The sequence below is a fragment of the Sus scrofa genome, chromosome 3, assembly GCF_000003025.6.
Source record: "Sus scrofa isolate TJ Tabasco breed Duroc chromosome 3, Sscrofa11.1, whole genome shotgun sequence".
NCBI classification, from domain to species: domain Eukaryota; kingdom Metazoa; phylum Chordata; class Mammalia; order Artiodactyla; family Suidae; genus Sus; species Sus scrofa.
In genome coordinates, this window is record NC_010445.4 from 5,886,539 (window position 1) to 5,910,102 (window position 23,564).

A 23,564-nucleotide genomic window follows, 5' to 3' on the forward strand; every position below is an offset into this window, starting at 1 on the left:
CTCCAGACCCCCTACCTGGAAATGTGTTATTTAACCAGCCCTCCAGCAATTCTCATCACATGCAAGATGGAGAAGCCCAGCTGGAGACGGGAGGTCCTTACACTCGATGCGCCAGGGCGGCCCCTCCCCCTGGGGCTGCTTCCGGGTGGTGTGGGGCCCAGGACTCTGCATTTCCAAGTTCCCAGGTATGGCCTACAACACCCTCTGCTCCAGAGTCCGCCCCAGAGTCTCCGACTGGGCTGCACGTTGGATCTGGGCCCCCCTCCGGGAGACCCTCAGGATCCTGACCGTCTGTGATGGATGAACCCAAGCGGCAGCTCAAGGACCCCTGCCCCACACCCGAGGTCCCAGACAGCAGCTCCATCCAGGGCACATGACGGGGACGTGCTGCTGTGTCTGAGAACTGCTCTTGACGCTTGTAAGACCCAAACCTCCATGCACAGAAAAGAGACTCTGGCACCCCCGCCTCCCCGGCACATCCTGGGCTATAGTCAGAGCACACAAGCTTTATTCAGCAATAATGGCAGGATTTCATGAGAATGAGCTGCGCGACAGTGGGAATGCTGTTTTCAGCACAAAATCCAAGAGCAAATAATCACAGCAACGGAGCTAGGCCCCCAGGGACCTGCCTCCCCTCCCCCAAAGAGGCCCGGGTTGCTCCCCACTCCTGCACAGGTAGGTGGGGGCCTCACCATAGCTCCTCCTGCACCCAGAACACGCCCTCTGCAACGCTCTGCCTCCCCCAGGCCCTGCGCCAAAGGGAGAGGACTGGGCTGGTCCCCACCCCGGGTTCCATCCAGTCTTGCCTCTTCCTTCTCAAGGCCACCCTGGGAGCAGTGGGGGTGGCAAGAACACTGTCCCCCCGCCCCCATAGGGTGCCCAGGCCCTCCTGGCTCGACTATTCTTTGGCTGCAAAGCCTTTTCCTCAATGAACGTTTAACATGCTCTCAATAAAGAAGGTGCTATTTCTAAAGCACTTTGCCCCCCCAAGGCATTCGCCCTGCCCCCATGCAACCCCCAAGCAGGCAGGGAACAGGGTGTTCTGGGAATGGGGACCCAGTAGCCACAGGCGCAGCACCCAAAGGAGGGACCAGGCCCAGAGCGGTCAGGGCCACGTGGGAAAGGTCAGCTTTCCTTCTAGTTCTGGTTCAGGGAACATCCCAGCACGCAACTAACTGATACAGAGGAAACCATTTGAAGTGTCTGTGTGACGTGTGTGCACGCTTGTCTCTGTACCGTTCGTGATGCAGCCTTAAATTAACCATTTGTGAGCTTCCTCCCAGCTCTCTGACCGGGCAGTGCTGCCTGGGGGAGGGGAGCGTGAACCCCGGATGGATGGCAAATGTGCCCACAGGGAAGAATGGGTGAGGGACAGCTGGGCACACCTAGGAGAGAAGGGGGACCACATCCAGTGTCAGAATCTCTTCAAAGACCTGGGGCCTCGTCAAAGCCCAGGATGGGATGGGGCTGACTGAGAAGGGCTTACGACTGTACAGATGGACGGATGGCTGGGGGGCAGTGACCGAGGGGGGCTTGTGGAGACGGCTGGACTGTACAGATGGATGCCCTGCACACGTGAACGTGAACCCCCCTGCTGGGCGGCATGTACCTCCCTGCCCCACCCTGCCCCAAACACCCTGTCCGGCAGTCAGTTAACGCTGAAATGGGGTTGGGGGCGTTCACACCGTGTACGTTTTGACCGACTTGTAGAGGGGCGGCAGCAGCCCATGGTTCTCGCGGACGACTTCCAGGTATTCAGAGGGCGTCTCCAGCAAGAAGGGCCCGCAGCACATCTGGCAGCAGCACCGGACCCCAGTGGGTGGCTCCGGGTTCTTGTCAGACATGGGGGAAAAGTCAAAATCAGCCACCTATGGTGAACAAAACCCCACGGGTCAATCACCCGCCCACCCGCCAGGAGCCCCATCAGGTGGCCCCGTGAGCTCAGGTGCCTGTCTAGGTGGCCTTACAAGCTCAGCTGCCTGGTGGCGGTGTGCCCAGGAACACCCTTCTGGTGCCACACAGAGTTTCTCTGTGCCTTTGGCTTTTTGGCTCTCTGGGTCTCCACCTCTTTCTACTGCCCTCTTCCATACCTGCTCATGGGCACGGCTGCCAGGCAAAGGGCAAGCAGAGATGGAGGTGAGTCACACTGGAAGCAGCCAAGCCATCCATCAGGCTCTATGCATGGATGCCTCTTGGGAACATCACCCCCAGCCCCAGGGCCTGGCCCTGACACCCCGGGCCCCATGCCTTCTGCACAGATCCTCTCCCGTCAGGGCCCCGGAGCCCAGCCCCCAGCCCACCGAGTACCCACCTCCACCAGGTCCTTGTGATGAGCGGCATTCCGCAGGGTCATGTACATAATGAAGGCCAGCATCATGGTGATGAGCGTGGCACATGGGAAGGCAAAGACAGCCGGCTGGATGCCTGGGAGGGAAAGAGGGGGCAGTCGGGAGCTTGGGTCATTGGTGCTGGACACTGGCTCTCGGGAGGAGACGGCACGAGGGAGAGAGCAGTCGAAGCCCACTGGGGCTTGTCTCCTCGTTGACGTGCATCCCAACCCGGCCACCCCCATGGGCAAGCCCAGAATATCATGAAAACCCAGTTGGGGTGTAGCGGGGGAGGGGGGCTGAATGTTTTGCTTGACAGTCACTTTCACCAGGTGCAGCTCCATTCCCCACCCCGAGTGTGGGCTGGAGTGAGAGTGACTTGCTCCTCACAAGCAGCGTAGGATGGAGGGATGATGTCTGACTTCCGAGTCTAGGCCAGGGAAGACCGCGTGGCTTCCTCCTTGCTCTCTTGGGTGACGTGTGGGGGAAGAGAAGCTAAGCTGTGAGGACAGCCAAGCAACCCTGGGACTTCTGCTGCAGCTTTGCCTTCTGGAAGCTCTGGGCTCACCTACGGATCCTGTTGCCAGGGAACCACACGGCAGAGCAAGCCAAGCCCAGCGTCTGGATCAGGGGGCCCTGGGTTCGAATCCTGGTCTGGGTGATGTCAATAATGCTGACCCGTGAGGCTGCCATGGGGATACGACCAAGGAGGCAGGTGATCAGCAAGTGCGGGGACCTTCTCACACCTCTCTCATCCTCCTCCTGGTAAAGACACCACCGTATGCCATGAGGACATTCCCACCAAGAAAAGGTGGCATCGATTACCTGTAGTGCTGTCTTCTCCACAGAATGCAGGGGCATCCTGGGCACTTGGTGCCCAAGAGGTGCTGGGGGAGGCAGGGCACAAGGCCTCCAGTGACGCCCACAGGTCACAGAGTCTATCTGACCCACAAGGTCAGCCAGGGCCCAGAGTGGAGTGTGGCATCTGTTTAAGGGTTCAGAGGGACTGGGGAAACCAGAGGGGATGGTGATGGCATCTGGTGTCCTTACAGGGCCAACTTTGGGGACAAGTGCAGTTGGCCGGCAGGGTGTCTCTTTTGTTCTGTACGGGGTGGGACCTGGCTGGGCATTGAAAGACCACCCCTTAGGGCTCCAGGATGCTATTTCGCCTCGACATAAGAAAGCTGTTTTCTGGGGTAAGAAGAGGCTGCCCTGATGCCACCATCCACCAGTCCTGTGGCTATAAGCGGGTGGCTGGACCTCACGCTGGTTTGTGGAAAGGTCTTCTGCGGGGTTGGGTGGGTCCCTTTATGAATAAGGACTGTACTGCATACTTTTCTTTTGTGGCCGTGCCTACAGATGCAGAAGTTCCCGGGCCAGGGATCGAACCCACACCAGAGAAATGATCCAAGCCACATCAGTGACAATGCTAGGTCCTTAACCCACTGAGTCACCAGGGAACTCCCGTTTTGCATACTTTCCGAGCTGCTCACATTCCCTGGGAGACTCATAATATAACCTGGTGAGTCCAGCACAGTCACAGCTGGAGATGCTTACTTTCGCGGTAGCAATAGTGCCAAGGTGATGGGGTGGGGGTGATGGCGACGAAGGAGGGAGGGTGTGTGCTGGGGACAAGCATGGCCATGGTGACATGTGGGAGGGGCACTGACAGTGATGGTGGGAACTACAGGAGAGTTGAAGTTGGGATGCCACTGAGACAGCACGGTATGGATGGCGCTGGACCAAGTGGTTGGCGCAGGAGCAGGTGGCAGGGGCGCTCACAGCAGTGCTGATGGTGGACAATGACAGCATGGTCCCTGGCTCTCGAAGATGCTGGGAGAACGGTCTGTAGCATGTGGGACGGTGGCAGTGGTGCTGGGCAAGTTGGCGAGCAGTGGCTGAGTGGCTGTTGTTACTGCTGGTGGTGCTGGAACTGAGGGTGCTGGTGGGGAGTGGGGGGCTAGAGCAGGTGTTGGGGGCAGCGCTATGAGCAATCCGTCAGAGGTGTCAATTGGGGCCCAGAGCGTAACTGATGATGCTAGTGCTGGTGGGACGGGTTGTTCATTGGTGGACTTGGCTGAGGGCAGCGCCAAGGCTGTGCTGCCTTTTTTGTGGGGTCAGGGGTCAGGGGCGAGGGGTCACTTACTGGAGGGCCACACCTGGATCCTGTGGTACTGGTGGGTCTTGCTGATGACGTTCTCGGCCCGGATGCTGAAGCAGTAGTCCCCAGGGTCCCTGAAGGTGTGGGTCAGGTTGTACGCCGTGCTGTCCACTGACACCGGCTGGCATTCCCCTGCCTCCAGCGGGAGGCACTCGGGCTTGAGACGCCAGCACACGCTCAGCGGGGGGCTGCAGGACAAGGGGGCCTTGTTTCAGCCTCAGCTCAGCGAGGAGAGTGCGCACAGACCACGTTCAAGGAAGGCCAGGTGGTCAGGAACTTCTATGTCGTGTCCAGGACAGAACGCCCGGCCACCCTGGCCTCCTGGGAACACGGTCATACATGGGAGAGAACCTGGGACCGCGAGGGGATGCCAGGCCGGTCAGGGACATGGACAGAGGGCTGAATAAGGCAGAACGAATGAGCCAGTGATGCATGCAGCGTGTTGGGGAAGCACAGGGACAGGTGAGCACGTTCTTAGTGAGGAAGTCAGGGAAGGCTTCCTGGAGGAGGTGGCATTCGAGGAGGGTCTGAAGGGTTCAGTAGGATTTTGATAGGTTTAAAGGAGGCAAGGGCACTCCAGGTTATCTGCCTGCCACAGCGCAGGCTCAGAATCTGGAAAACGCAGCTCCATCTGAGGATTTCCGAGTGAGCATTCCTGCCTTACACAACCCCAGGTCTGAGCAAAACACACTCACGCCACTTGACCCGTCAGCCCCTGGGCTTGTCTTCCTCCCTCCTTGGCCGCCTTGCCCCCTCCTGGTCTAGCCGGCCTCCTTCTGAGGGTCCCTTTGTTGGGGAGCTGGGTGGGGTTGGTCTTTCCCACCAAAGTCCTTGGAGGGCTGGGCCCTGACCACTCTTTTCTGCAGCTCCATCCAGCCCAGTGGCCCCAGAGAGGGGCTCCCTTATGGGGAGAACGCGCCCCGCATCTCGGTGTCTCATCACCTCTTGGCCTAATGGCATCTTGGCAGGAGCCAGGCCCGGGCTCCCTCCCCTGGGCCCTGAGGATGCAGCCAGGACCGTGACCACCCCATGGCATGGTCAGCGGGGGCACCATCCCTGGGCGAGCTCCCCACCGTGGGGCCCCTCAGGGAGGGAGACAGCTCAGGAGCCTCTGAGGGGGCTGTGGGCAGGGCCACGGGACAAGCCCCGCATGCTCGGGGCTTCACTCACCTGCCCAGGAAGTTCAAGGTCACTATCATCTTTTGGAAGGTCTGAATTAGGGTCGGCCCCACGACCTGGATGCCTCGAAGGGTTTCTGAAAGGCAGAGGAGACCTCGTTAGACCTGGTGGCTGACCAGAGCTGTCGCTGGGCTCCTGGGGCCCTGGGGCTGTGTGACAACCATGCTGTCCTCTTCCTGGCCCTCCCCAAAGGGCAGGTCACAGGTCACACCCAGGGCACGTCCAAGTCCTGCCTCCCCCTCAGCAGCAGGTGCAGGAGCTTCTCAGAGACAGGGAGCTGGAGGAAGCAGGCGGGGCCCTGATAAGCAGGACCTGGGGCTGGCTTAGGACAACCACCACCTGCCCCCACCATGGGTGCTGCGCAGAGGAGGGAGAGGCAGCACCCCATCAGCAGGTACCACGGCACAATGAGACACATACTGCAGGTGCCCCTGTGCCCCCACTCGCCAAGATAACCAGGGAACAAGCAGGGATGGGGGTACCAAGTCACAGCGCAGTGGCTGGGCACAGGCCAGGCTCTGAGCGCAGGCAGGCCTGGCTTCAAATCCTGGCTCTGCCACTCCGTGCCACCTGACCTCCTCCATGGCCTTCAGTGCCCTCTGAGAAGTGGGGTAATGACAGACCACTCAGAGGGCTGCCAGGGCAACAGACATGAGGCTGTGCATCTGAGCTCAGCCTAGTCCCCAATGCGAGCTACTCTGATCTGCATGTGACCCAGCCCTGGGAGGAGTGGTACCCGGGGTTCTCCAGTGGGCTGAACCAAGCCTCAGAGACGCACCCTGCAGCTTCAGCGAGGCAGAGAAGTCACCCGTCTTCTGCATAGTGCCCTTCCCAGCGTCTGGCATCGCCTGCTCCCACTGCGCCACCACCTTGACCTTGATGGTAAAGGTCCCAATGATGGAATAGTTATAATAGACTGTGGCATCGTTGGTCACCAGCTGGGTGCTGTAAGGCGACAGGGAGGAGATGACAGAAGTGACACACATGACCTCTCAGAGTGGCTGACTGTGACTTGTCCAGGGTGGCTGCATAGTGACACCTTCAGCCACCAATGCCTTGTGAGCAAAAATGTCACCCGGCAGCAGTCCCCAGAGCCAGCCAGGTACGAGGTCAGCTGTGCCTGAGTAGAGTGGCGGCTGATCATCATTGTACTTATGAATTACAGGTGGGAGATCTCCTGGCAACAGGCACCTGTCCCCTGTCAGGAAGTGCCCTGCCTCCCAGCCAGGAATCTGGGAAAGGCCATGTCTGGCAGGGATGATCTGGGGAGGAGAGAAGCAGGAACTCTGGAGTTAAGACAGACTGGGCTTTAAATCTTAGCTCCAGACTTCCTATCTACAGAACTCTACGCCTTACTCTTCTCGTCTGTAAAACAGAAAGAATCACACCTCCATCATAGGTTTTGAGATGACATATTAAGTATCTAACATCATGCTTTTCCCCACCAATTACCCGAATCACTTCAAAAGGATGTTTCTTAAAGAAAATATTTTTGTTGGCTTGCTGATGCTCTTTACATATGAAGTTTGTCAAACCTTCACCTATTATAGACCTTCCAAATATTTTTCCCCAGTTTAACCTTTATTTTTTAATTTTTCTTTCATACTCAAATCTGATGATGCCAAATTTAGCATTTTTTCCCTTCACAGTGTGTACCTTTTATTTTTACTCTTAGAAATGCCTTTCCCACTGCCAAACTATCCAATTGCAAGTCATCATCTATATCACAATCTAATCCTGGTTCATTATGTTTACTATTTCAAATCTATCTGGAATTGCTTTTGTTCAGGATTAGATCGTTTTTCTTCCAAATAGTTAACCAGCTACCCTGGTACCATTTATTAAATAATCTATCACTACTCAATGGTGAGAAATACTACTGTTATCATATACTACATATGGATATAAACTTAGGTTTGTTTCTGCCTTTTCTATTCCATTCCATTCAGCTGTCCTTTCTTGCTGCAAATTACATGTAGCTTTCAAAATATATTGACGTATGCATTTCCAATCCCTCTTCCCACCACAGCTCATCATTCTGCTTTTCCGTCAATCTTTTCTTTACAATATTGAGAAATTCTCTCTTTATTTTTGAGACGTGTTAAGATGCTCAGTATAATTTGTGCTTTTAATCACATAAATCCTACAATTTTAGGCTAAACCTATTCTCTCCGTTTTTACGTTTTATAAGTATTTCCTGCCGTTGCAAAAAGCTAAGAATCTTTGTTTTGTAACCAGCCATATTATTCAAACCTCATTTTAGTTCTGAGATTTTTCACTTGAGTCTCTTGTATCTTCCAGGGAAGCAGTATTGTCACATGGGTAGGACTTTTGTCTCCTCTTTTATAACATTTATATTTCATTTCTTTTTCTTGTTCTAGTTCACTGGCTAGTCAAGTGTTCAGTTACAATAGCAAGAGTGAAAAAAGTCTTTAACGTGAAATTAATTAATTAGGAGCATTAATTGGAAATGCTGCTAATAGGGAAGGAGACTGTCCCCTGGTTTGAGACAGATGTTCTTTACGTGATAAAACCATTCACAGAGTGTGGTTGTTAAAGGAAATATTACATATTTTCTGGTTGACTTGCTGATGCTCTTTATATGTAACCATGTATATATGGTTATATATGTAAGTTTTTTTATACACATATGTGTGTGTGTATATACATTATGTGTATAAATATATGTGTGCATATATGTGTAAAAATATAATTTGTCCACAAAATTTAGATGAACTATAGAATCTCTGTCCCATTCCAAAAATTATTCTTATTGGAATTTTTGCTGGATTTGCCTTAAACTTACAGAATAACTGGGGGGACATGGACATCGTTATGATATTCAAACTCACCCTCCTGGACATGGCGTATAGACCCACTTACTGAAATCTTTGCTACGTCTTAGGAGCTCTGTAGTTTTCTTCACACGGGGATCTTGCCCGCCTCTGCATGTGCTTGACTGACTCCCACTTCCCAACCTGCCTGCCCCAGCTGGCTTGTCTGGAGAGGAGGAGAAAGGAAAAATGAAGCCAGACACGTGGGTTCTAGCATGTGCGTATAATGGCACGTGCCATCAGCTGGCTGGGTCCCTCCAGACCTACCTTGACCTGCCTTGCAGGGCCGTTTTGGGCACTGACGACCCCCTATATTAGTCTGCAGGCACCTTCCAGGCAAGTCCTGTGACTGGCTCACGCTGGTCCCCGTGTACCCCGAGCTTAGCAAGAGCAGGTGCACAAAGCATGTCTGGAGTCAGAGAGTGAGCAGGTGATGATGGGAGGGCAGAGAGACTCTGCGGGGGACGACGGAGCCGAGACTGTGGGGCATCACGGGGGCAAGGACGTACCCGTCTCCAAAGTCCCATCTGTAGAGAAACGAGGCCGTCTTGAAGAAGTTGCTGGGGTCATGGAGGAGGAAGGCAACTCTGAGGACCGTCTTGGTGAGGTAGGAGCTGGGCCAGGGCAGGGAGGTGTTCTGGGTGACAACGAGGCTCCCCACCAGGAACTCTGGGAGAGAGATTAAGGATGAGGCCACCGAGGTGGAGGGAGCGGGGAGCTATGCACCAGCCTCTCCCACCCCACCCCACCCCACCCCCGCCCCAACCTCCTGGCTCTCACAGCCGTGGGGTGGCAAGAGGGGACCCTGCAGGTCACTGAACACAGAGGCACACGCCCCACTCCAAGGCACTGCCCCTCCTGTACGGACACCGGTGAAGGCTCACAGCACGTGTCACGTATGCAGTTCCACTGCTGCACCCCGTTCACCATGACCCTGAACTTTCTGGAACAACTGATGCCCAGGACCAGACGGAAACACACAGGTTTTGGAAACAAGTGTGGGGACATATGTCCAAGTATTATATGAGTCTAGAAAAAATGAGCAGTTGTACCGACCGCATGTCCACACCCAGTGTGCTGGGCTGGGTGAGAAACCCCGTTCTGTGTCTCCTCCTTGAAAAAAAATGTAAGAGCTGATTTTTTTTTTTTTTTCCCATCACAAAAGCAGAAAGTGAGACATGCTCAATAAAGCGCATTTGGAAACTGCTGAAAAGTGGCATGAAAGGAAAATGCCTACCACACAAACCCAGCCACTGTTGACGTTCTGAAGAAATGCAAAGTATCCATATATATGTGTTTAAGGTATAAATATATTACACACCTGTTGACCAAACTGGTTATCAAATTTTGACAGTTGGTCAATTTGGTTATCGAATTTTGTATTTTGATTTTTTTTTATTTTTTTATTTTACAAGCTTGAGTATTCCCCCAGGCTATACCAAACTCTCTGTAAAGGTCATTATTATTCTTTAAACAAATTATATCAGTATATACTTAACCTGTCCCTCTATGGTTGCATTCTTAGCTTGTTTATTTTTTCTTCGATTACTGTAAAAATTGCAACAAACATCTTTGTGGATAAGCCATTACCCAAATGGAGGTTTGTTTCCCGAAGGCAAGTTCTTTAATAGGTTGAAAACGTCAAGAAAGCAAGGACTTCTTGGAAGGAGGGAGGGGTGGGAGGGAGGAAAGAAGTGGGGGGGAGAGAAAGAGAGAGAGAGAGAGAGGGAATAGGCCAAAGAGTAAGATAATTTATAATCACTGACACACATTGATCAGCTGCTCTCCAAAAGGTTGTATTAATTTGTACCCAGAGTAGCAATATATACTTTAAGTGTCCATTTCAGCACAGCCCTGCCAGCACTGGGTATTACCATTTTTTGGTACTTTGTTAGCTCAACTGATGGCAGTAAAGGGACCACGGGTCTAATCTGCATGTATGTGATTATTATCCAGGCCAGATGTTTTCTCTGTGCCGAGAGTCTGAGGGCAAACCAGTAAGCAGGACAGGTCCTCACCTGTGATGGGGAGAACGAGGAAGCTCCTGGCCATAGGCCGGCACATCCTGCAGTTGGCCGCTGTGACCCACACGGAGACCGGGAAGTCCCCGGCCACGTTGCCCACGACGCGGATGGTGGAGCTGAAGGGCTCGTCCGTCTTCCCCATGAGCATCAGTGGGGTGTGGATCCAGTGGAAGCGGTAGAAGTGGGTGCTGGTGGGCAGGACCAGGCTACCGTTGTCATCAGCCACCAGGCTGGCCGTGATGGTCACCTCTGCCCCCGTGGTGGCAGGGCCATCGGTGGTGAGTTGAAGCTCATACAGGCCTAGAAGCCCAGAAGAAGAGGCTGCGTTTCAGGAGGGAGCATCAGGAGGGTTTCAGCCCTCCGGGGCTGGCTTCTTTATTCTCTTTTACAGGTGGAGAAACTGAGGCCCAGACAGGCCAAGTGAGGCTCATCTGATGAGTTCACTGTCAGATTGGGATTCAAACCCAGACTGGACTAACTCCAAATCACATACCCCATCCAGTGTCCCCACTTTATATTTTCTTTTCATGCCAGCCAAGCTGGGCCTTACAGAGAGAGAGAAAGAGAGAGATTGTGTATGTGTGTGTGTGTGAGAAGGGCCTGATCTGGCCAGACGTCCTAGCTACGATTCCCAAGACATGTCGCAGGAGGAGCCACTGCTGCCAAGAAATGCCCCTCCCATCACCTGCTCTTTTGGATAAATCTTTCCATGTCAAACAAACTTCCAGTTTGAAGCACAAAGCTGAGCCTGGACCCCGTTAGGGTTCTCACGCCTTGCCAATGGCAGGACAGGCCCTGGGAGGAAGGGCCACTGTGATGCAAGCAGAGCCCCCTTCTCTCTGGGCATCAGCTCCTAAATCTCTAAAGTGAGAGGGTTGAAATCTGCACCTGCCCAAGATGGTAGCCACTAACCATCTGGGGCTCTCGAAGCTTCATTTTTAATGAAACAAACTGAAAACCCACTTTCTGGGTTGCACGAGCCAAATTTCAAGAGCCAAGTGTGGCTGTGGGTCACTGCAGTGGAAGGTGTGGATACAGCTCTTCATTATCACAGAAAGTTCCATCAGACTCCAGTGCTCTGGGGACCTCCAGGATTCCTCCAGGGCCAAGGCTGGAGCTTTGGGATTCCAGCTGGGTCGACTCCTTGGGGAACTTGAACTGAAATATTGGGGGTGCAGCTCTTACAGGGACCCTGGGAATTAGTCTTATGGGTTGCAGACAGAGAACAGGGCCTGGAGCACATGGAATGAAGGCCAAGTAAGAGGGCTTTGGAGTTCCTGCTGTGGCTCAGTGGGTTAAGGACCCGACATTGTCTCTCTAAGGATGCAGGTTCTATCCCTGGCCTCGCCCAGTGGGTTAAGGACCTGGCATTGCAGCAAGCTGCAGTGCAAGTTGCAGAGGCAGCTTGGATCCTGCCTTGCCATGGCTGTGGTGTAGGCTGGCAGCTGCAGCTCCAATTTGACTCCTGGCCCAGGAACTTTTATATGCCGCAGATGCAGCTATAAAGAAAAAAAAAAATCAAACTTGAAAAAAGAAAAAAAAAGAGCTTATTTTAAATAACACTCCTCTCCTGACCAACACGCTGAAGGTAAGACTACTTGTAACCTGAAAATAGAGAAAGGTATAACATTTAAAAATTTTTTTTAAATTAATCAGTAAGGCATTCCTGTCATGGCTCAGTGGAAATGGATCTGACTAGGATCTGTAAGGACACAGGTTCGATCCCTGGCCTTGCTCAGTGGGTTAAGGATCCGGCGTTGCCGTGAGCTGTGGTGTAGGTCGCAGACACGGCTCAGATCCCACATTGCTGTGGCTCTGGCGTAGGTTGGCAGCTGCAGCTCCAATTCGACCCCTAGCCTGGGAACCTCCATATGCCATGGGAGCGGCCCTAGAAAAGGCAAAAAGACAAAAAATAAAATAAAATAAAAAATAGATAATCAGTAACAACCACTGTTACCATATTTGGACATTTCCTTTTTTTTATGATGCTTTTATTCTGAGAGTATGTATTCCATGGTTGCTCTTGTTTTTTCAATTCTGTATCAGGCATTTTCCGAAGCCATTATTCTTCAACTGCTTTAGACAGATGCAGATGTTATCATACTAATAAGGTAAGATTTTAAAAATTAGGTTTATTTCCATCACGAAAGTAATACATGAGCATGAGAAACATGAGAAGTGTCCTATGACCCTGTCTCCCAAAGACAATAGCCGCTGTCACGGTGCTGTCCTCGTGGCTCTTTTTCATGCACAGTTTTTTGTTTTTTTTGTTTCTCAGTTTTTTTTTGTTTTTTTTTTTGGTCTTTTTTTAGGGTCGCACTTGTGGCATATGGAGGTTCCCGGGCTAGGGCTCCAATTGGAGCTGTAGCCGCCAGCCGACACCACAGCCATAGCAACGCAGGATCAGAGCTGCGTCTGGGACCTACACCACAGCACACAGCAACACCGGATCCTTAACCCACTGCCCAGGCCGGGGATCGAACCCGCCATCTCATGGCTCCTAGTCCGATTCATTAACCACTGAGCCACAACTGGAACTCCCGGAATGACTTTCTTTCCACCTGACAACACATCAAAAGCTTACGTGCAGTTGAACTAGGGTGAATGTCAATATTTGCAGGATAATCCCTCGAGCAGGTCTATTCGAATTCCTAGAGGCCTTCCCTCTTGTCAACAGCACTACCATGTGTCTCAGTAACTACTTTCCTGGGATTTGTCATTTTCCTCTTCCAGTGAGATCTCTGAAGGGCTCGAAGAGTGAGACTGTCCAGCCTGTGGCAGTGACGCCTGGGCAGAAGGGAGAAGGGGGTCACAAGCTCCCCTCTGCTCATTTCACTTCCTGGCCACACACCCACCCCACCAGCTTCCAATGCCTCCTAAGTGCTCCTGGGTCCTAGACCTAGTTTCTACTGAGTAACACAGTAGCTACCAACCACTGTGCAGCTAAGATTATATGCAAGTTAATTACGGAAATGTAATTACCACTAAAAACTCAGTTCTCTCCATGGCACTGGACACATTTTAAATGCTCGATTGTATGTGGCCAGCAGCTGCCCTACGGAAAAGCACAGCTGAAGAACCTTTGCTCCGCCCCCAATGTTCTGTTGGGTAGTGGTACTCTGGACTCTATGGGTTTCTCCTCTCCCAAACCCACCATTCTCTTTACCCATCACTCCATGTCGGGATCAGAGGACCCAGAGATCCCAGGAATCAAACCCCAGACCTCTGCCACCTACCTCCCTATCTCCATCGCAACTACCATTGCTTATGGCCCGCTTTCAGCCCCATCTGGATGGACTCCTGCTACATCCCATCGCTGACTGTTGGCCTCTCAGCCCACCCTACACTCAGCCACCCCAAGGAGCATCCTGCACAATTAATCGATCCTCAGCCGGCCTCGGAGTGGCTGGAGACCAGATTCACATCTTGGCACACCCATGCTGTCGCCTTAACCCTTTAACCCTTGCAGTCCCCCTCCCCCAAGATGCTCTGTCCTTCCTGGCCTCAGGGCCTTTGCACATGCGGTCCCTCCGGCCTGTCTTCATCTATTTGCCTGTGGATATAACCTCTTCCAGGAAGCCCTCCCTGAACCCCTCACCTCCTCAGTGCTTTCCTGACAGCCTGAGCACACAGTTATCACAGCTCTGGGGTCACCTCCAGCTTCCCCCAGCCTAACCAAGTGCTTGGCTCACAGCAGGTGTTCAACACTATGCTGGGAAGTGGCACCTGGAGGAAGGATGGCAGTGCGCAGCTGGCACCGTCCTAGGAACCTCTTCACCCATGTCTGCTGACTGAGCCCCTTCCTTGGGCCCCACCTCTCAGCTGCTGGGAGGACCCAGAACTACAGGACCTGCCCCCTGCCCTTGAGGTGCTCTCGAGAGACGGGCTGGACTCAGCACAACTGGGAGGTGAGTGATTGCCCGCCTCCGCCGGGGACCCTGGCTCCAGCCTTTTTTCTCCCCCACAGCACACATTCTCTGTTCTGAATTCCTTTCCTTGGGGCCATATTTTGGATGTTTAAGTCACTGGGGCTGGCGTTGCAAAAGGAACCCGCAGTGTCTTAATCCCAAGGAGAGAATTCCAGACGCACCAGTTTCTCCAAGAAAACACAATGTGTACTTGACATTGAGGGACCTGAGTGCCCAGAAGCCCCCAGGGGATAATGCTGCTACCTAAGGCCACTGAGCAAATCTGCATGGCCGTGGGTTGTCCCTCCGGCTGCCTCCCAGCCGTTGGCCAGGCTGCTGCCTTGGAATGAAAGGCTACCTCCTCCTTTCTCCCTGTCACTCCTGCCTACGCAGCCTCCGCCCCACACCCCCAGGAGAGGAGTGTGGGCCAGAGCGAGGCTGGCAGGTGGCAGGGACATTCGGCTGCATGCTAATGGCCATCCAGCATCTGCAGCAAGACAGGCGCATGTCAACACCTCCCAGATCTGTTGCCAGGGGAATGGAAGCAGAAGGGCAGCCGGCTCAGCCGGCAGGAGGGATAGGGGTGGGGGTGGGGAGGGGCTGTGCCAATGGCAGAGTGTTGCTGCAGACACTGGCTAGATCCTGGGAGCCCATTTTCCCTGACCTGTGTGCACACTGGAGGCTCCAAGGGCACTTTCCTCAGGCTTGTTTTTTAAAAAGCAGGTATCCTGTAACCCCTGGGTGATGCTGCCCCTGGTCCTTGGGGCCTCGGAAGTGTCCAGAACATCCAGGCTGAAATGGACCAGGAAGGCTCTGCCACCTGTGGCTAAAGGAACCAAGCCCAGGTCCGGGTTACCTACCCACCTGAATCCACCTTTTCAAGTTTGGGAGTCAGGGTGGCTCCCAAGTACTCCATGGCCTTGGAGTACTGAAGAGCCAGGCAGGAGCTTAGGAGCGCCACAGGTGCCCCACTGACCCAGAGCTGAAAGGGCCAAAGCAAGAAGCGAAGTCACAACAGCCACAAAGCTTGACCTGTGGAAGAATACCCACCAGTAAGCCCCCTGGGCATTCCACCTGGAGCATGCACATTTTTCCATGACCACACAGCCCATAGGGCCCTGAACATTCTAGAAAAGGGCTACATTAGCCTTTCCGCACTGCACTTGCAGACAGCCCCAAACATTTCCCAGGGTACGTCTGAAGTCTGGACAACATAACCTGGAATTGATGGGTGGTCCAGGACTCCAACTTCTGACTTCAACCCCTAGTGCAGGAAGCATGTGGTGGGGGCTGACCCAGACCCTGGAAGGCTGGAAAGGGCTTCAGAAGCTCCCTCTTTCTCCTGTGGGTTTTCCCCAAAGCCATTCCCAGCTATTCTGACTGTATCATGGGGTGCAGTAGGCCAAGCTGGGGACCACACATGACTTCCAAAGAATTCATTCCCTCCCTCCTTTTTTTTTTCTTTTCTTTCTTTCTTTCTTTTTTGGCGATTTAGGCCACATTGCTCATTTCTGAACACATGTAAACCTAACTGAACACATGTAAACCTGACAAGAGACCCCATTTCCATGAATTCCCAGGGGGCAGCAGGTGGTCTTGACCAAACACAATTCCCAGGAAATTCTCTTAATTCAACTCTAAGATGCAGGTTTTTAAGTTTTACCTTGTGGGTTTTATTTCACAAGTTTATATTAGTTCTCTTCCTCCCTCCACCATTCTTTTAAGGGGGGGGGGAAGAGTGGAAACGATAAATGCTGGATAATAATTTTTTTGACACCCACCTGGCAGCTGCTGATGTCCCAGCTTCTTTTCCCCAATAACTTTCCAATCTGGGTTTTTTTGGTTTTTTGTTTTTTGTCGCCAAAATGGGGCAGAAAAGTGAATGCTGGCCTTCGGGCGGTGAGGACGTGGGGGGTGTTAGAAGTACCATCCGGGGGACCCGGGGTGCGACCCACTGGAACCAGCCCGGGATCCATTTTGGAAATCAATCCCAGAGAGGAAATGGCAGACTGGGCTCCTGGGCTCTAAAATCGCATCCTTGCCCAAGCCAACACAAAGCAGGGTGGAAAGCCTCTCCGGATAAGGCGACATTTTAAAGCAAGGGCGCTGCTCCGAGGGCAACCTGGCCTTGCTCCCTGGGGGCTGTGGCGTGACCACGGACCCCGCGCGTTCCCTACCTCCCCGCAGCGTCCTCATCCACCCCCCCCCGCCCCCGCGGCTTCGAGGTTCCCAGGCAGCGGGAAGGATGCTCCCGGTCACGGCGCGGTTCCCAGAACAGGGTCGATCTGGAGGTGGCAGCAGGAACGAGGGGCGCGGGGAGCCCCCTCAAGTGCCAGGTGACTTCATAGGGAAGGGGTGAAGGGACAGGGGAGAGGGCTGCGCGGCGTTAGGTTGGCCGTGCTCCCCTCCGCAGCGCGCGGCAGGGGCCTGCAGGGAGAAGGAAGGTGCGCGCGGGGCGCGGGGGCGCACGGCGTCGCCTCCGCAGCCCCGGCTCTCGGCCCCGAGGGCCCGGGCGCGCTGCGGCTCTGGGAGGGCTGGCAGCGGCCGGCGCAGCGCCTTACCTGCGGCCACCCTAGCCGGGGCCAAGGGCAGGAGGCAGGCCAGCCAGAGGATGCGGTCGAGCCGCGGCCAGAGGGCCGGGGCCATGGCAGCGCTGGGAGCGGCTGGAGCGCGGAGCAGACGCGGCTCGACTCGGCTGCGGTGGCGGCCGCTCCTGGGGCGCGCGGCTCCGGGTGAGCGGGGAGGTGCGGGCGCGACGCTGGCTCGTCCTCGTCTTGGGACGCTGTGTCGCTGCGCGCCGCCGCCGCGCCGACCCCTGCCCACGTCACCCGCGCAGCGCCCCCTCCTCGCGCCCTCCCTTCCGTGGCCGCACCCCGCCTCTCCCCACGATCCTCCCCGTGCCCGCTCCTCTGCGCCCCCTTCCTCCTTCCCCTGGCCGCACCTCTCTTCTCTCCTCGATGCCCCCCTCCCTTTCCGATCCCAGCTCCTCCAGTCTGCGCCCCCTCCCCTCCCGCGTCCGTGCCCGCGCCGCCCGCTCTGACTCAGCGTCCCCAGAGGCGCGCGCACCGCCGCGAAGCCTCTGGTAGGCCTCTTTGGGCTCTTTCTCCAGGTGCTTTCTCGTCGCACACGGCTTGGAGATGCAGTTCCTCATTCAAGACATTTTGGGCACCTATTGTGTGCCTGGCGCTGGGCAGCGGCCCCGGGTCCCTCTGGAGAGAGGGGCTTGAGAACAGGTGCCCACGCACAGGCGCTGGGACTGATGCCTTTGCTCGGCTTACCTTCTCTGCACCGGCTGAAAAATGGGGCTTATGCACATGCCTGGGTCCACAGCGACACCGCTGTCACTGAGGGCCTTGCGACACTCATACGACCGCCATGGGGAGGGACCAGGCTGCTCCGTGAACACTCCTTGGCCTAAGCAGACGCTTCCATCTGCCTGAACGGAACGGAGAGTTCCCTTTTCCCTAGAATGTGGCCGGCCTGGCTAGCCTTAAAGACTGGACACCTCCAGCCTGGATCCTGATCCCAACTCTGCTTCTGCTGTCGGCTTGGCAAGGGATCCCAGCCAGAGGGAGGGGGTTGGATGCCTCCTCCTGCGCCCCCCGCCCCCCGCGGGCACTGATGGGAGCAGGGTTGCAGGATGGGCTGCATGGGAGAGAAAGCACCTCTGAGGCAGCCCCCATTAGCTACATTCCCCCCATCTCACTGCAATGGAGGGGGACAGATTAGAGTGAATGTTTGGAAGGTTAAAAGTGCGAGACAGGAGTTCCTGTCGTGGTGCAGTGGTTAACGAATCCGACTAGGAATCACGAGGTTGCAGGTTCGATCCCTGGCCTTGCTCAGTGGGTTAACGATCCGGCGTTGCCATGAGCTGTGGTGTAGGTTGCAGACGCGGCTCGGATCCCGCATTGCTGTGGCTCTGGCGTAGGCCGGTGGCTACAGCTCCGATTCAACCCCTAGCCTGGGAACCTCCATATGCCGCGGGAGCGGCCCAAGAAATAGCAACAACAACAACAACAAAAAAGACAAAAGACAAAATACAAAAAAAAAAAAAAAAAAAAAAAGAATTAAGAAGAAAATTGTACTTGAGAAGAAAATAGTATGTTAAGATTATAAATTGAGTTTGAAATATTTAACATTATTCAAAGGTCTGGTTGTTAGGGTTTTTAAAATGTACCGAGTGCCTAAATGGAATAATATTTATTGTTTCTTTTCATGTGTACATTGAATAACTTTACAGTAGCCATACATAATCTCATCTGTGTCACAGAAGCCACCTGCAGGGCCACCATGAAGCTGATGTTCATATGACCTTTCTTTGCATAACGCCCCACAGCTATCACCTCCCCCAAAAACTTCCCCTCTCCTGGGCTCTCACAGCACCTGTCTGTCTGCCTTTCTTTCTTTCTTATTTTTTTGGCTGTGCCCACAGCATGCATAAGTTCCAAGGCCAGAGATCGAACCTGCGCCACAGCAGTGACCCAGCCACAGCAATGACATTACTGGCTCCTTAATCCACTGAGCCACCAGGGAACGCCTCAAAGCACCTGTCTTCCCTGCCCCCCGCCCCACCGGCCGCCTGCCCCTTTTTAGGGCCACACCTGCAGCATATGGAAATTCCCAGACCAGGGGTCAAGTCGGAGCTGCAGCTGCCCACCTAAGCCACAGCCATAGCAATGCCAAATCCTTCATGCACTGAGTGAGGCCAGGGATCAAACCTGAGTCTTTATGGATACTGGTTGGGTTCTTAACCCCATGAGCCACAATGGGAATTCCTCACAGCACTTGTCTTGATGGAAATTCTTGTTGCTGAAAATGTTTCTAAGCAGGTTAGTCTGTTGGTCCCAGTAAAATGGTGTAATTGGATCTCCTTTTGGTAATGAAAAAGTGGCAGCCCTAGGGCTCCATCTTGCTCCCACACATCCTCGTGTTCCTGCCCTGGAAATGCAGCTGTGGGACGTGGGGGCCCCTGAGCTGCATCTCAGGTCAGCTCTGGATCAGCTTTGGGGGCACATGGCAAATCCTGTGCTAGTGTGGAGGGGACAAAGCCGAGGGCTTTGTTGAATTTACCACGGCTCCACACCTGCATCTCGCTTCTGTCGAGGGCAGCTGGAATCTTCTGACCTCAGCCCACTCAGTCACCTGGTTGAAACCCACAGAGATGTGGCAGGGAGGGGTGGATTTCTTAATTCGTCACGGGGGAAGGTTCTTCATAGGAGTGGAACCCTTAGGGCCAGCCTCCAAGAAGCCCAACAGGTGAGGCAAAGGGAAGCAGGGACGCCTGCACGAAGGGGGACCGTGGAGGGAGCATGGCCTCCTGGTGGCTCTCGGGGCAGGCTGAGGCCTCATGCCCTGATCGACTGCATGCAGAGACCACCTGCGCAGAATGCTCATGCCTACCAGAGTGAATATTTTGTCCCCCTCCCCGTATTCTTTTTAGTGTTTCAACTGACCCTGCCCTCTGCATTGAAAAAGTGTTATTCCAGCAGGGTACACATTTTGTATTCATTTATGCGCTGAATTGTGTCTCTTGAGAAATTCATATGTTAAGGCATCACCCCCAAAGTGACTATATTTGTAGATAGCACCTTTAAAGGGTTAATTTAGGGTAAGTGAGGTCGTCAGAGTGGGGCCCTGTTCCAGTAAGACTGGTTTTCTTATAAGAAGAGGAACCGGGGTTCCCTTGTGGTGCAGCAGGTTAAGGATCCGGCATCGCCATGCATCGATTTGGGTTACTGCCGTGGTGCAGGTTCGATCCCTAGCCCGGGATCTTCAGGCAGGCCAGAAAAAAAATAAAAAATAAAAAAAGAAGAAAAAGAGTAACAGACACCAGAGATCTCTCTCTTGAGAAAGCACAAAGCAGTTCCGTGAGCACACAGTGCGAAGATGGCCACCCACAAGCCAAGAGAAGAGGCTTCAGAATGAAATCTACCTTGGTCACGCCTTGATCTTGGACTTCCCGGTCTCCAGAACTGTGAGAAATACATTTCTGTTCCTTAAGCCACAGTGTGTGGTACTTTGTAATGGCAGCTTAAGCAGCCTAAGACAAGCCCAACGGGCATCAGGAATACATATCAATTCCTGATAAGAGAATTGATATGTAGAAAGACTGAGAAGGAGCTTACTGTCTAGGAGGGAAAGACAGCTGATAAATAAGTAATTTCAGATTCTAAGGAAAATTCCAGTGTTATGAGAGATGGGAGGAGGAAAATGGTTTCTTTCTTTCTTTTTTCTTTTTTTAAATTACTCAATGAGGAGTTCCCATTGTGGCAAAGCTGAAATGAATTCGATCCCTGGCCTCACTCAGTAGGATAAGGATCCGGTGTTGCCGTGAGCTGTGGTGTAGGTCGCAGATGCGGCTGGGATCCCTTGTGTTGCTGTGGCTCTGGCGTAGGCCAGCAGCTGTAGCTCTGATTCAGCCCCTAGCCTGGGAACCTCCATATGCTGCAGAGGCAGCCCTAAAAAGCAAACAAACAAAATCTAAACATCAATAACTCAATGAATTTTATTACATTTACGGTTATACAACAATCATCACAACCCAATGGGCAATGGTTTTCTTATTTGGGGCCTTAAGAAAGGCCTCTCAGAGATGGCCTTTGAGCTCATCAAGGATGACAAGGACTCAGCTTGGTCCCTCTGAGGGAAGAACATTGCAGGCAGGAGAAGTAGCTGCAAAGGTCCTAGGTGGGCAGGCAGTCCAGCAAGGCTGTTGTGGCTGGAACCCGAAGGATGAGGTTGGGAGGTTGCACAGGGCCAGGGAAGGAGGATAAGCTGAAAAATTTCGGGAGGGTTTTAAGTAGAGGAAGGGCATGATCTCATTTATCTGGCAGGGACGAAGGTGACACCATTCTGCAACCTCTAACTCAAGAGAGAGACAGGAGAACAGGCAAAAATCACGGCCACATGATGGGCACTTTCGTAGAAGCTCAGGCAGTGGGGAAGCATGGGAATTTCACCAGTGTTCCCGCAGGCCTAACTGTAGGTCTCTATCCCATGCAACTAAACTGAAACTCATCAAAGGATTTGCTACTGCTGCTTTTTTTCTTGACCTCTTGCCCCAATATTATTAAACGACCTCAGTTAGCACACTAATGCTAGCCCTCAGATTTTTTCAGCTTCCTCCAACTTTGAACCTCCTGCTTTTGGTGGGGGTGGGTGAGAGGAGCAGAGAGGATTTTGCTTGCATGTGGGAAACTTCTTCCCTGGGGGAAGGAATGTTCTGACCGGCTTTTTCTCCTGGGCAGACATAATTGGTCCTAAATACATCATCCACTTGCAGTCCCAGCACCTTAGCAGGGGGCCTTAATCCTTGAGGGGCAACAGGAAACAAGCAAGGAGCATAGCTCTGAGCAAGGCATTTTTCCTCCAGGCTATCTTGCAGGAGTTGCAAACTCTATTTGTTACCAGGTGTGAAATGTATCCGTCTGAGAAGGGAACACAAAGATTTTGGTGAGTTAGTAACAATGGAGGGGGGGAGGGGAGTACGGGCCGGAAGGGGCACGAGGTGCAGCCAGGTCCTGGAGGTGGTGGAGGTAGGTCAGGTCATCACTTTCATGCTCTGTCCCGTTCACGTGGGAACCACACGTTTCCAAGAACAACAGCTCATCATCATTCAACTAGGCTCATAAATGGGAGTCTGTAGGTGAGGCCCGACACAACTTTTCTTTCCAGGGTCTCTTGGTCCGGCCCGTGCCACCTTACTTGGGCACCCGGGCTCCATTCTCCCTTCTCATCATTGCTCTGGGCGAAGGCCTCTGCCCTGTTGTGCAGAGGGGCAAGCAGGCCTCTGTGGTCTATAGCCTTGGGGTGATGCAGCTGCAGCAAATGACCAAGCCGGCCCCAGCCGAACACCTGGGCTCTCCTTTGCTTACAGGGTCTGGTCTGTAGCCTTGGCTTTCCCAAAGACCCGCCTCACTTCCTCCCCCTCCCCGGGCTAAGAAGGACCCCAGAATCCGAGAGGTTGAGAAAACCCCGCCCTGCCTGCCACGTTCATTCAGTTCAGGGGGTGCCTGTTCCCCGGCCCTACTGCCGCCTGCTAAGGACACCCCTTGGGTGGGGTTTCCGCAGCCCCCCAAGCCTCCCTCCGCATCCTGCTGGCACCTGCTAGGAGATCTGAGGCAAAAAGAGCCCAAGCACCTGGGCCACCTGCCTGCCCCTTGCTCCTCGGCCCCGCCCACGCGGACGAAGGTTTAAAGGGCCGAGCCCACCCCGGAGCGACGCCCCTCCCTGCTCCCGCCGCTCGGCCAGGCCGCACCCATTTGGGGGCGGCGCGCCGGGGCCTATTCCTCCCGCTGCAGGCGCGGCCGCTTTAAGCGGGGGCGGGACGGCGCGCGGCAGTGCGACGGCCGCGGCGGGGAGGGCTCGGCTGGGGGTCGCGGGCCCCGGTTGCTGGAGGCCCGGCGCCGAGGTCAAGGTAAGCGCGGGCGGGCGGCGGAACGGCCCCGGGAGCCGCGCGCGCGGCGGCCCAGGCGGCTGCGGCGGCGGGGCCCCGGCGTGGGGAGGCCGCTGCGGCGCGGCGGCTCCGCGCAGCGACGGAGGGAGGCTCCGGGGGCCCTCCGACCCCCCACGGGGGCCCCGTCCGGGCGGCGGGGGCCGGGGGCGGCCCTCCAACCGCCGCCGCCGCCGGGCCGGGCGGGGCGAGCGCCAGGAGGCGGAGGGCTCGCGGCGCGGGAATTGGCCCTCGGCGCCCGCCGTAGCCCGGCCGGGGAGGCGGGCCTTGTGTGTCCGGGACGGTGACAAAAGGAGGGAAGCCGAGGGCCGTTTGCGACCGGGGAGGTCGAGCGTGGGGTTGGCGCTCCGGACCCCGGAGGCGCCCTCGGTCGGTCGCGCACCCCTCGGCCTCCACGCAGGCACCTGGCGGGTCCGCCCCGGCGCGGAGAGCGAAGGTAGCGGCGACGACAGCGCCCCCTCTGGCCCGGCGTTGCCGCCTCAGGCGCGGCGGGCGGGCGGGCGGGCAGGCCGGGCGGCGGGGCCGTTTGCCCGGCGCGGCGCCCGCTCGGGCCCTCCCCACCTGGGCCGGGCCCGAAGCCAGGCCTGGGCCCGCGGCCTCCGGGGTCTTGGAGCTGCTGTCCAGCTCGCGGGCGGCTTGGGGCATCTTCCCTCAGGGCCTCTCGGGGTCCCGGGAAATG

The 23,564-nt window shown here is 54.8% G+C and overlaps 2 protein-coding genes across 20 annotated transcripts in view; one reads left to right on the forward strand and one right to left on the reverse strand.

The window, feature by feature from the left end:
• On the reverse strand, positions 487-17,986 carry TMEM130 (transmembrane protein 130). 7 transcript variants are annotated; one of them, XM_021086112.1, is made up of 8 exons: positions 17,500-17,718; positions 10,520-10,825; positions 9,011-9,170; positions 6,446-6,612; positions 5,659-5,743; positions 4,474-4,676; positions 2,312-2,424; positions 487-1,832 (listed from the first exon to the last, which is right to left on the reverse strand). In XM_021086112.1, exons 1-8 carry the CDS (start codon positions 17,582-17,584, stop codon positions 1,680-1,682), a joined length of 1,272 nt encoding a protein of 423 aa, XP_020941771.1. In that variant the 5' UTR covers positions 17,585-17,718; the 3' UTR covers positions 487-1,679. The 7 variants fall into 7 exon arrangements, with proteins under 7 accessions (XP_020941771.1, XP_003354502.2, XP_003124347.2 ...); XM_003354454.4 differs by lacking the exon at positions 17,500-17,718 and adding an exon at positions 16,995-17,380; XM_003124299.4 differs by lacking the exon at positions 17,500-17,718 and adding an exon at positions 16,995-17,361 and having other exon boundaries at positions 492-1,868.
• TRRAP (transformation/transcription domain associated protein) overlaps positions 16,667-23,564 on the forward strand; it is a 126,139-nt gene continuing 119,241 nt past the window's right edge. For 11 of the 13 annotated variants that reach the window (XR_002342234.1, XR_002342233.1, XM_021086098.1 and 8 more), the window contains exon 1: positions 22,716-22,849. The gene's annotated coding sequence lies outside the window, so the exon portion shown is untranslated. Of the gene's footprint in view, positions 16,770-22,715; positions 22,850-23,157; positions 23,322-23,564 lie in introns of those variants that run through there. The other 2 variants (XM_021086097.1, XM_021086096.1) reach the window with 2 other exon arrangements.